This window comes from Kryptolebias marmoratus, linkage group LG4 (genome assembly GCF_001649575.2).
Source record: "Kryptolebias marmoratus isolate JLee-2015 linkage group LG4, ASM164957v2, whole genome shotgun sequence".
Lineage (NCBI taxonomy): Eukaryota > Metazoa > Chordata > Actinopteri > Cyprinodontiformes > Rivulidae > Kryptolebias > Kryptolebias marmoratus.
This window is the reverse complement of record NC_051433.1, coordinates 2,579,706-2,591,407: the sequence shown is the minus strand read 5'-3', so window position 1 is coordinate 2,591,407 and position 11,702 is coordinate 2,579,706. Positions and strand designations below refer to the sequence as shown.

The 11,702-nt window shown below is 43.1% G+C and overlaps 1 protein-coding gene and 3 non-coding genes across 4 annotated transcripts; all 4 read right to left on the bottom strand.

Annotated features, from left to right (window-relative positions):
- Window positions 1–2,370: 2,370 nt before the first annotated feature.
- On the bottom strand, window positions 2,371–11,702 carry ahcy (adenosylhomocysteinase). Its single transcript, XM_017429269.3, has 11 exons — window positions 11,568–11,702; window positions 9,563–9,753; window positions 8,256–8,331; window positions 7,637–7,789; window positions 6,491–6,603; window positions 5,681–5,888; window positions 5,476–5,563; window positions 5,259–5,376; window positions 4,424–4,546; window positions 4,265–4,336; window positions 2,371–3,232 (listed from the first exon to the last, which is right to left on the bottom strand). The coding sequence occupies exons 1-11, from the start codon at window positions 11,593–11,595 to the stop codon at window positions 3,101–3,103; spliced, it is 1,302 nt and encodes a 433-aa protein (XP_017284758.1). The 5' UTR covers window positions 11,596–11,702; the 3' UTR covers window positions 2,371–3,100.
- On the bottom strand, window positions 5,103–5,235 carry LOC112451000. The gene has a single exon (XR_003039727.1). It is a non-coding gene; the product is annotated as a small nucleolar RNA SNORA17 (small nucleolar RNA).
- On the bottom strand, window positions 6,695–6,824 carry LOC112451001. Its single transcript, XR_003039728.1, has one exon. It is a non-coding gene; the product is annotated as a small nucleolar RNA SNORA17 (small nucleolar RNA).
- Window positions 8,551–8,681, bottom strand: LOC112450999. The gene has a single exon (XR_003039726.1). It is a non-coding gene; the product is annotated as a small nucleolar RNA SNORA17 (small nucleolar RNA).

The window sequence follows — 11,702 nt, the reverse complement described above, 5'->3', positions numbered from 1 at the left end:
TGAGGAGGAAGCAGGAGGAGGAGGTGAGGAGGAAGCAGGAGGAGGAGGTGAGGAGGAAGCAGGAGGAGGAGGTGAGGAGGAAGCAGGAGGAGGTGATTACCTCCCAGATTAATCCAAACTCTGATCAGTGTTTCTGTTTTCTTCACTTTCTGATGTCGTCAGTCTGTCAGTTCAGATAAACTCTCCACGTTGCTGCTCTTTTAAACTTCAAATACTCCCGTGTGTGTGTGTGTGTATGTGTGTGTGTGTGTGTGTGTGTGTGTGTGCTTCAGCAGCGTCCCTGTTTGTGACAGAGGCCCAGGACACACATGGTTCTCATCCACAGAACTCGCTAAATTTCCTGGAAGTCGTAAAGATATGATCTTTGAGACAGAACTAACTTCCAGCAGAACAGTTTGTCAGATTAGATTGTTTCCATTAAAAACACATATTTTCAAAAACCTGTTGGATTATTTGTCTAAGCAGCAGGTTTCAGGTTAAAGTTCAACTAAAAACTCATTTCTGAATAAAGGCGAGAACAAGGAAAATAAAAAAACATTTTCAACCAGATGCTCCTAAACAGAAATGATAAAATGATAAATCAAGATTTCCTCAGATTTGAGTTTGTCATTTGTCCCTCAGGATGATTTATTTGTGTTTAAATAACAGTATGTCCCCATAAATCTGCCGTCAGAACCGGGCTTTTAAAGCTCATGGAACGGGACTTTAAAGCCACGAGGAGCTGAATTAAAAGCCTCAGCAGTCTGAGATTCTACTTTTGTTGTTGTGCTTTTGATTCTCTGTAAAAGGTGTTTTTTATTTTGCTGTAACAGTTCCCGTTGCCCTCAGATTCAGATGAACAAACAGTAGATATGACTGACACCGGAGCGCTCCTGACCATCAAACTGAAGGGACGACTTTTAACCTCCTGTGGCCTTCGGGTCAAACCGACCTGAAGTTACTTCTCTAACGCTCTTCGTCTGTCTGAGGCCTTCAGGAGGATTAAGGTTTGTTAGAGACTGAAGCTTCCACTGAGAGACAAATAACAGTGAGACGGACTCAAAGTGGTCAGGATACATCGTTGTGTCATATATGATCAGTGTTGAATTCTGCCAGTCAGAAAAGTCCCTATTTCACCGTAAACTAAACCATTTTACCATTTTTCGCATCAGTACACCGACTGTAACTGCGTTGGACTGTATTTAAGTGAATTCCTGAGAAGACCTTTGTTGTGTTTTGATGCCACATAAAATAAAACACACTGACATGAATAAAAGTAAATTAAATTAAATTAAATGTTCTTCACTCGATCTGCTTATTGGCTTCTTTATATTATAGGAAGTTGTCTTTTTCTCTCTTTGGATTCTCGTGTTGCTCTTTCTTTCCTCTGCCCTTTAAAAAATAAAACAATCATAGATGGATGGTGGTTTGAGTGTAATTCAGTTGAGTTTACGTGTGTGTGTGTGTGTGTGGTGGGGCTCTCCAGGTACTCCAGCTTCCTCCCACAGTCCAAACACATCCATCCGATCTCTGCCGCCGTCCCGTGGTCGGGTCACAGAGGCAACGGATCCAGGAGGGAAACCCAAAATGCTCTCCAGCTCCTCCTGGAGGCTCCCGAGATGAGGACGGGAACAAATCGAGATCTTTCTGCACCAGAACAGACCGAAGCAACAACTTCCTGATCCGTCCTCCATCCTCCCAGAACTCAAGAACAAGACTCCCTCACACCTGAACTCCTGCGTCCAAAAACATGCAGGTTAGTTTTAATTTGTCTCGGATGGATGGAGGCAACAGCAGATTAAAACTCAGGAAATCCTCCATCTGACCACAGCTTTGAAAACATTCAGGCTTTACAAAGAAAAAAAAACTAAAAACTGCAAAAACAAACAGGACGCAAGAAGAGAGGAACAGAAAACTTAGTTTCTGCCACATTTAGCTTTTTTTAAAACAGACTGAATTCTCTGAAAAATTAAAAGATAAAAAACATTCTTCGTCAAACTTCGTTTCTTCGTGACGGCTCAACTTTCCAACAATAAATTCCCAAACAGATCAGGAGCCGGACGTTTTCCTGGCCGTGTGATCCTGAGGCGAGGTGGGATTTAAAAGAGTCGTCATCATCCAACCTGCTCTGGAAGGATGAGTTCATCAGCGCCTTCATCACAATACGTCACTGAAAATCGTTTTTATCTAATAATCCACAAACTACCACTGAGTTTTATCTGTTCGGGCGCAGGAGAGTTCAGTTTCAGGTTGTTTTCTGATATTTGTTCTGAAATTAATCTTTTTTTAAGGAAACTATTACAAGTTAATAGATGACAGTAAAGTTCTTGTTTTTTTAAGCCAAGAGAGTAACTGATGGAGCTTCAAGGTAAAAAGAAATGATTAAAACAGTTTGTTTGTTCATCTGTTTTTTATTCATCACTGGACAGTTTGAACATGAATCCACCGCCTGTGAGCAGCTCATCTCCTCTCCTACCCGATTTATTTACCTTCAAGGATCAGAACCTGAAGGCAGCTGAGATCATCCGCCCCGCTGAATCCACTTCAACAATCACAAATCAAATCAAAGAGCAGAGAAATTAACAAATCAAGTAAGGACGTGTTTGGTGATTAATTTGGCAGCAGCACGCCTCCTCGCTGAACCGCAGCACCAAAATAAAAGCCTTTTCAACAGGAAGCAGTTTATTGTGGAATCAGGCCGCTGTTCACAGGTTTCGCCTCGACGACTCCACGTTTCATCGAGTTCCAGGATTTATTATTCTATAAATGGAGATGGAATGACAAAACAAAGGAGGAATTTTCTTTAGCAGCCACCGTAGCGTCTGGTGGTGTTTCAGGAGAGGTTTGAAGGGAAGGAGGAGGCGGCTGAGTTACAGGAAATGTGCAGCTGCTGCAGCCGTCCACGACACAAAGGTGGGATCTTTGGGTTGCTGCAGAACAATAACCGCAGTTTGTTTGACAAGAAGCAACTAAATGTTTCCATGGTTTTGTAAAAAAAAGGTAATTTATTAGAAAAATCATAACCGTCTTTCTCCCTGAATGGCTGCGGTTTGGCGGCCCTGAACCAAAACACGCCGCCTTCAGTTCGTAAAGGTCCTCCGCCCAGCACCGCTCCGGCTCCTCAGTAGCGGTAGTGGTCCGGTTTGAAGGGCCCCTCGGCGGGCAGGCCCAGGTACTTGGCCTGTTTCTCCGTCAGCTTGGTCAGCTTCACCCCCAGCTTGTCGAGGTGGGCGGCTGCCACCTGCTCATCCAGCTGTTCAGACAAAAAACAGCAACGTTCTCGTTACGCACCTTTCCTCCTTACAACATAATGTTCTAAAAACACTACGGAATACCTCATTTATTTAAACCATCTGTAAAACACCTGCCAACTCTGAGGGTTTTCTTTTATTTGTCTTTATGCATGTTTAGCTATCATTCAATTCTTTCTATCTTTTTAATTTGTACCATTTTTGAGACATAAATGCATCAAAGTGGGACTGCACACGGTTCTATTCTTCCTGTAAGATTCTAATATTTAAAATTCATCGCTCTTAAATAAAAAAAAAATGTCTTAAAAGGAACCACTCTCACATTAACATCCTTTTTGAACTTGTATTTAAAAAAATCTGAATTAAGGAGTAGATTGTATATATTTAGAACACATTTCAAGCAAAAATACCAAACAGGAATCATAAGAATGTCGGAGTAAAGATGGCAAGCAGAGACACTGCCCCCTGGTGGTGACTGGAAGGCATTACTAATCAGGTTAAAACTAGATGAACACGTTGAGAGCTCGTTTAGTGACAGTTTACCATCGCTGCCTCTGGCTTTGAGTAAAACGTGAGTACTCAGAGTTGATTGTGTAGATTTTATTCTTCAGCAGTGGCACCAGGACACCTCTGAGCAGGACTCTGAGTCCTTGTTCTTCAGGACGGAGACATTTGAGGGCATGTGGCAGTGTGTTGCATCAAAGAGTCACCGCTGTCAGAGAGACCCAGCTCCAACCAGGACAGGCTTTTTAAGGCAAACTAAACTTCTTTTAAATGACTTCTGAGTCAAGCTCTTTTTGAACTTTTCCCTAAACACTCTTATTTGACCATGCAGAGGACTACTGCAGCTGTTTGTAAGAGGTACAGCCTAGTATTGAACACAAAGTTGTTGATTTTAGGAAGAAACGATTTAATCTGAACTCATTTCCATCCCAGTCCAGGAGATCCAACCTGAGAAACTCCTGATTACATCCAGTACTGTTTTCAAATTGTATGCAAAGACTGACAGAAGTGGTGGCAGAGAGGTTTCTGACCTTCTTTGGTAAGAAGTAGACTCCCAGTGGGTACTTGGCTGTGTTTGTCCACAACTCAATCTGCGCCAGCACCTACAGGAGAGGACAGGATTAATCAAACCGAACGCATCAGCAGACATTTTTTAATGTTTCAAAACCAACTTCAAGCATTTGAGGTACCTGATTGGTGAAAGAGTTGCTCATGACAAACGACGGGTGTCCCATGGCGCAGCCGAGGTTGACCAGTCTGCCTTCTGCCAGGACGATGATGTGACGACCGCTCTTCAAACGATAACGATCCACCTGACAAACAAGGACGAGGACCAGGAGACACAGAGACGAGGTCGCAGATGCACGGCATTAAATCGCTTGGTGTTTATTACCATAAACAAAATAAATATTGCTGTTTGACTCAACAACCAACTAACTAACCCACTCCTTCCTCTATAATCTCAGCATTTTAATGGTTTTATTTCTGCGGTCCAACATCAACATGTGCAGCTCATTCAGGAGATGATGGGTGATACAAATTTTGTAACTTTTATACTTTAATTAAAAATGTTTCCCCCATAAAATCCACAGGGATCTCTTTAATATCTGTGCTTTTTGAAATCTTCTTATGCTGCTTTTAGTTTTTAGCCAGTCTTCTGACAGGCCAGCTTTTAGCTTCTAGGCACCATTCAGCTACTTTTAGCTAAACTTTTTATTATTTTGGTTTTTAGCGAGTGTTTGGCTCGTTTTAGCTTTAATATCTCAGTTTCAGTTTGTTCAGTAAAGTCATTCAGCGCTCAGTCTTCGCAGTGGACAGGGGCCTGGAAGCTCGTCTCGACGGACACGGCTTTAACTTCAGAACAGCCCGAGTGTTGGTGGTGGGAATGACTCCGAGTCCTCTGAGGCGTGGAGAATCGGTGCAGACCACCAGCGGGTTTCTCTCTGCCACCTCCTGACACAGCTGCAGCACTCAGCTGAGCTGCAACGCCTCGAGGGGCATCATTTTACCATCCCATCTTCTTACCTGAGGTTTAACGTTGATCCTCTCAGCGGCGTTCTTGTTGAGCCAGCTCATGTCGATCTCACAGTCGAAGTGCCCAATGTTACAAACGATGGCGTCGTCCTTCATGTTCTCGAAGTGACTGGGAGAAAAGGCAAACGGTGGAAAAGACGTCACGCGCTGCTGTGTGGCGGCAGACGTTCCCAGACGTCCGGCGGGAGGCGGCGTCAGTCAGACTTACTGTCCCATGATGATGTCTTCACAGCCAGTGGTGGTGACGAAGATGTTTCCTTCCTTACTGGCCTCATCCATGGTGGTCACTTCATACCCTGCAGGCAGAAACACCGTTACACAGTTACAACGGTTACACAGACCGATCCTACCAGGATTTATAAATACTGGGTGGATTTCTGCCGTTTGAACCCGTAACCATAATCTCCACCTACCCTCCATGGCAGCCTGCAGGGCGTTGATGGGGTCGATCTCCGTCACGATGACGCGAGCGCCGAACGCCCGCAGAGCCTGGACGCAGCCCTTACCGACATCGCCGTAGCCCGCCACCACCGCCACTTTCCCAGCGATCATCACGTCGGTGGCTCGCTTGATGCCATCGATCAGACTCTCCCTGCAGCCGTACAGGTTGTCAAACTTACTCTGCACGTGACACAGACAGGAAACCGTGAGGCGGAGAAACTATTCCCTCCACATTTTTTGCAATCAGGCTCTTTTGCCCATTCAAAACATTCAGCTCGTTCAGTAGATGGGCGCTGAGACTTTTGGTTTTTGTAATTTCTTAAAACGTCAAATGTTATTTATAAATATTTTCCCCATAGAAACACATTAAGATCTTTTTAACTCTTTTAAAACCATTGTTCCCGTAGAAATCTGCTTCAGCAGACTTGATTTACTGATGCCTTCTTAGGGTGCTTTTAGTTTTTACTACAGTTTTTCTACTTTTAGTTTGCATTTTAGTTATTTTGCCATCTAGCTGGTATTCTGCTCCTTTAAACTAGCGTTCTGCTTTTAGCTTCTGGCTACTTTTAGCTATTTCTCTCCTTCTTTCAGCTTTAAAACGATGTAATCATGTCATTTTGTACAAAGTACACCAAATGTCATTTTGTTTCACCTAATATCAAATGCAAATATAAAAACTGGTTCTTTAAACTAATCTCTGCATCAAAGCCCCATCGTTTCATACACGAGGGCGGCCATTTCTGTCCACCGTCAGCTGGTGATGAAAGCTGGAGAGCGGTTACCTTGGTGACGGAGTCGTTAACGTTGATCGCAGGGATCTTCAGATCTCCCTTCTTCATCATCTTGTACAGGTTGTGAACACCTGTAGTGGTTTCCTCTGAAACTCCACGAATACCTGAAAACAAAAGTGAACAGAAAAGGTTTTTGTTTTTGTGGCAGGTCTGGTAGGAAGGGAAATAATCCGAGGAGTGAAGGGAAGAGAGCCGTCTGTGGGTGGTGAGACTGACTGAGTCCTCTCTGAGCTGAGGGTCTCTGCAGACCACCACCGGGTTTCTCTCTGCCTCCTCCTGACACAGCTGCAGCACTCAGCTGAGCTGCAACGCCTCGAGGGGCATCCACACAGCCAATACGTCTACGCCAGGGGTGGACAATCCCGGTCCTGGTGGACAACCATCCTGCATGTTTTACTTGTTTCTCTGCTCCAACACACCTGGTTTGAATCAGTGTGTCATTAACAGGCTTCTGCAGAACATGAAGAGGTGATTTAACCTCTGAATCAGGTGTGTTGGAGCAGAGAAACAAGGAAAACCTGCAGGATGGTGGCCCTGAGGACCAGGACTGCCCACCCTTGGTCTACGTTAACAAATCCACAACAGCAGCAACAGGAATGAATCACACAAACACTGAGACAAGACTTCAAAACGAGGGAATCTGCACAAATAAAAATAAAAAATGACAAGATAAGAAAGAAAAATTGATTTTTTTAGCATCTAAGAATGTAAAATATGTTCCAAAAAAAAAGAACAAGCAGAATCATGTGTGGCGAATAAGAAAAAGTATTTTCTGCTTTATAAAAGGAGCAGTTTTTCCACTGATGTACGGCGTCATCTCTGAGTGAAACGGTCAGACGAGATGAACTGAACACAGTTACAAAAGACAAACATTTTATAAAATAAAAAGACTTTACTGCTGATTGTACATCATCACCTTTATACGCCGTGCAGGAAAGGAAACACCACAGATGTGTTTTCAGATTGGACAGGTTGTGGATAATTGTTCAGTAACAGTTTAAATACTGATGAATCAGACCAAAGGCAGTGGAAATAAAGAGCAGCTCCAATGACTCACAGCCACCAAAGCTTGTTAAAATAAACAAACTACGAGTTGAAACAAAGCAGCGAGCGCGTCCACGCCGGTGGAAAACCAACCTGCGAGCAGTTTGGGGTACTTCTGGTGGACGAGGTTGGTGAGGTCTCCTCCGTCGTCCAGGATCATGTTGAGGGGCTGGCCATCTTTGAAGTACAGCGTCTGTTCGATGCACCACACGTACTCCTCGTCTGTCTCGCCCTTCCACGCGTAAACTACAGAAACACGGCGTCTTATTTTCACTCGTTCCATTCCTCATAACGTATTTCAGGTTACACACTGCAGGCTCAGGGCTGGGGGTTATAATTCTTTATAAATGCGTCACATGGCAGACATGGATGATTCAGAATTGATCTTCAAATGTCAAAAAAATCCTTTTGTTAGCATTAATCTGTGCTGTCAGCAGCTATCGTAGCTTCCTGTAGAAACATGTTGAAGTGAAGCTGAACCCTGAAACAGCTGAAACTATCATAGCATGACTGTCTTCTAGTAATAAACACAATGCTAATACTGTTAGCTTTTTATGGTGTTAATAAAGGAGATCGTGTCTGTATTTCAAGTTCAGTATTTTAGATAAACATTATAAGCTTACAGCTGCCAGATAATCGAGACGCGTCAGTCTTCATTTTATAACAGCATTGCAACCCTTCGAATTGTAATCTGGAGATGTAGGAGAGTTACCTGGAACGCCAGATTTGGCGATGGCAGCAGCGGCGTGATCCTGAGTGGAGAAAATGTTACAACTCGACCACTGAACCTGAGAAAGGAGAGAAGATGGAAAACTCAAAATCAACAAAGTTTGGTTGGGTTAGCATTTAGGGGCAGTTTATTTGGCCCTAAAAGCTAACCAGGATGTTGATGAGTTTCCTCAGTAACCTGAGTTTTAAACCTGAAACGTTAATAAACGACAGACTCTTTTAGTAAAGTCATTTAGCTTGTCTCGACGGACACGGCTTTAACTTCAGAACAGCCCGAGTGTTGGTGGTGGGAATGACTCCGAGTCCTCTGAGGCGTAGAGAATCGGTGCAGACCGCCAGCGGTTTTCTCTCTGCCACCTCCTGACACAGCTGCAGCACTCAGCTGAGCTGCAACGCCTCGAGGGGCATCCAGACGCAAAAACATGCAGAAAGGTTGGAGAAACCAAAGCTCCCTGAGACATCTGATGCTTCCACACAAGCTGAGTTGGTCTTTTTGTTTAACTTGAACCAAAAACAGACATCTAAAAAGGTTTGCTTTGTCTGGCTAAAATGATTTAATAACATAATTGCTGTAACAGCAGTAACAAGAAGATCCTCTGAGTGCTGCTACCAGTTTTGCCGCAGGTTTAATAAAGCCTGAAAGGGACTTCTGACCGTCGTCTGGTTCTCATATATTTCCTCTCAATAACCGGAGTAATTCAATCATTCGGGCTAAAACTCATTTAAGCCTGAGCAAACAAGCAGAGAAAGGAGTAAAACCAGCCGAGGGGGGAAAGGGGAGCGGACAGATCAGGCTGCTGTTGGTTTTCTGCCGGTTCTCAGCCTGCAGGTTTCTGCAGGATCAGACCGGTCCTTGTCAGAGGGATCAAACCAGCACGATAACAGAGAACATGTTGGCCTTGAGAAACTGAAAAAAAAGGGGGGAGAAAAACCCTCTCAGCTTGCGTCAATACAAAGATCAATAAATATGTCCCCTCAGCAGGCACCTTAGAGCGAGGCCGACGAGGAATGAGAACTTCACCCTTCTGTGACAAATAAATGGTTCTTTTTGTATTTAATGCCATAAACCTCTCTAACAAATGGTCATTTTATTGGTATACTCCTAAGGAACAAAGACTGACTCAGTTCAGTATGAATTATTTTAATCTCTAAGCCAAAAATCTTCACCAGCTGTATAAAGCAAAGGTCCCTTCACACATACGGTTTTCCACTAATCAGCAACTAAACATGTCTGAATTTCTCCCGGTTCTTTCTGTGACATTTTAATCCGGTTAAGCAGGTAAAGGTCACCTCAGCTCCGAGGGCCTTCAGGGTCTCGATGAGCACGGCGGTCTGCAGGGTCATGTGCAGGCAGCCGGCGATGCGGGCTCCCTTCAGAGGCTTGGACTGACCGTACATCTCCCTCATCTTCATGAGGCCAGGCATCTCGTTCTCGGCGATGTCGATGGCCTTACGTCCCCATTCAGCCAGGCTGATGTCAGCTGCAAGGAGAAGGAAGAAGCTCTAAAACAACAAGCATGTTTCCCCACAAACACTTCCAGTTTCAGACAGGTTATAAACAGATAACATGACGCGAACGCTGTGCTTTCTGACCATCTCGCAGCGGGAAAAACGATCTCAACCGCAGCTGTGACAACAGGTTGCTCCCTCAGCGATAAATCTACACAATGAGTCTCCAGTTTTACAACAGCTGCTGCGCAAGTTTTCATGTCCTGTTCATGAAAATGGTTCCAGTGAACAAGATTCAACATTGTTTCCTCATTCGAGTCTTAAAAACAAAGCTGTTATTCCTTAATATAATATTTAGTACATCAAACTTGTGCTTTTTCAGACTGCAGAGATTTAACATTTTTCAGCTGAAGATTAATTTCTTTTTTGTTTTTCAGCTTAAAGAGCGTAAAATTTTAATTTTGCTGCTTTTTTTTTTAACTGTTCATGACTTATTCCTATTACACTTTAAAAATGCATTGAATAGATATTATGAAGTTAAAACCCTTCCTGAGGCCTGTTTTTACACCAGCCAGGGTAATGTATTCAATGACTGTTCATTATGTCCAGTAAAAACAAATAAATAGCTGATTTTTCATTCACTAACATAAAGAATTAAAGTAAAGGTAAAATGAAAAGATGTTTTCCTGTTTAAAATATGAATCGCTGTTCAAATTCAGTCCTGCAGAGTGGCAGGAATTTTACTGACACTACAAAATATATCAATAAGCAACCCATGATAGTGCACTGATTGACTTACTTGTTTTGAATATGTGACATTGCATAAAAATGTTAAAACTTAAAGAACAAGCAGAGTTAATCTCTTGACCCTTGATTGCATGCAGTCCATGGACACAGGTTAGACTTTGCCCGATCCGATCTGTAAAGCAGTGCAAATTTTACCTTCTTCTAAACTGCTTTACACTTACAGAAAAAAAATGGTTAATTGTTTGTGTTTTTATGAAGTAGATGCATGTGTCCACAGCACCTTTTGTTTACAATTTATTACAGGTTTTAGCTTTGTTTTTCTTGCGAATTCGACAAATTACTTGTTTTTATTCTATTTTAATACAACTAATATTGTGTTTATTTGCTATAACACACACATTTGAATTCTTGTGAGAGAAACTAGGCATCAAAAAGCTTTCAAACTCTCAGAAATACCACATGTAGTCCCTACATTACGCGCTACAGTCAGTGCAGACGAATAACTGCCTGTTCTTGTCACTCAATCTGGCGAGCGAGGCGCGGGGCATCATGGGAAGTTGAGTTTACAAACAGAGTGCGAGCAGAGGGGCGGTACGTCACTGGCTCCGCTGGGAAACTACATTATCCAGAAACCAGTGTCACCATTAGATAAAACCCATGCTCGGCGCGAGTACGACAGTTACATATGTACGACAGTACGACAGTTACATATGTGGAGTCGTTTTCAGACATGAATCAAAGTCCGCAAATCGTGAAAATTAAAACGTTGAAACACACGATTAAGCTAATAAGCTAAAGCTAATTAAGGACGTAATCACGCGACGTAACGACTGCGATAACTTGCAGCACACATGCTAGCTAGCAAGTTCAAGGTAGCGGCAACGCGGCCTGACTTAAGAAACAAATATATTTATTAAAAAAATACAACAAACTGATCTGAGTTTTACAATGTTACAGTATTAGTTAGCTTCAGGCCATTTCCGTCTGCTTTGTGAGAGTCGTTACATGCTAACAAGCTGCACACCAGACTTGCTAGCAAATAAATATTTTTTATAGCGCGATTAAAATGAATAAATAAACAAATAACGTCGGCACTGACCAACTTTGTAGGGAAGTTTCTCAGACATTGTTGTTTTTTGGTGCTTCGTTCCGGGGAGGTTGAGGGAGGGTGCAGCCCGGCCGACAGACAGAGGCAGAGAGGGAGGAACTGAAACATGACGGCTCGCTTTTTATT

Coding starts and splice junctions, on each gene's coding strand:
- ahcy (XM_017429269.3), bottom strand. CDS start 11,595: ATGTCTGAGAAACTTCCCTACAAAGTTG. Junction 5,889..6,490: donor TTAACGACTCCGTCACCAAG/GTAACCGCTCTC, acceptor TGTCACGTGCAG/AGTAAGTTTGACAACCTGTA. Junction 4,547..5,258: donor GGATCAACGTTAAACCTCAG/GTAAGAAGATGG, acceptor CTTGTTTGTCAG/GTGGATCGTTATCGTTTGAA.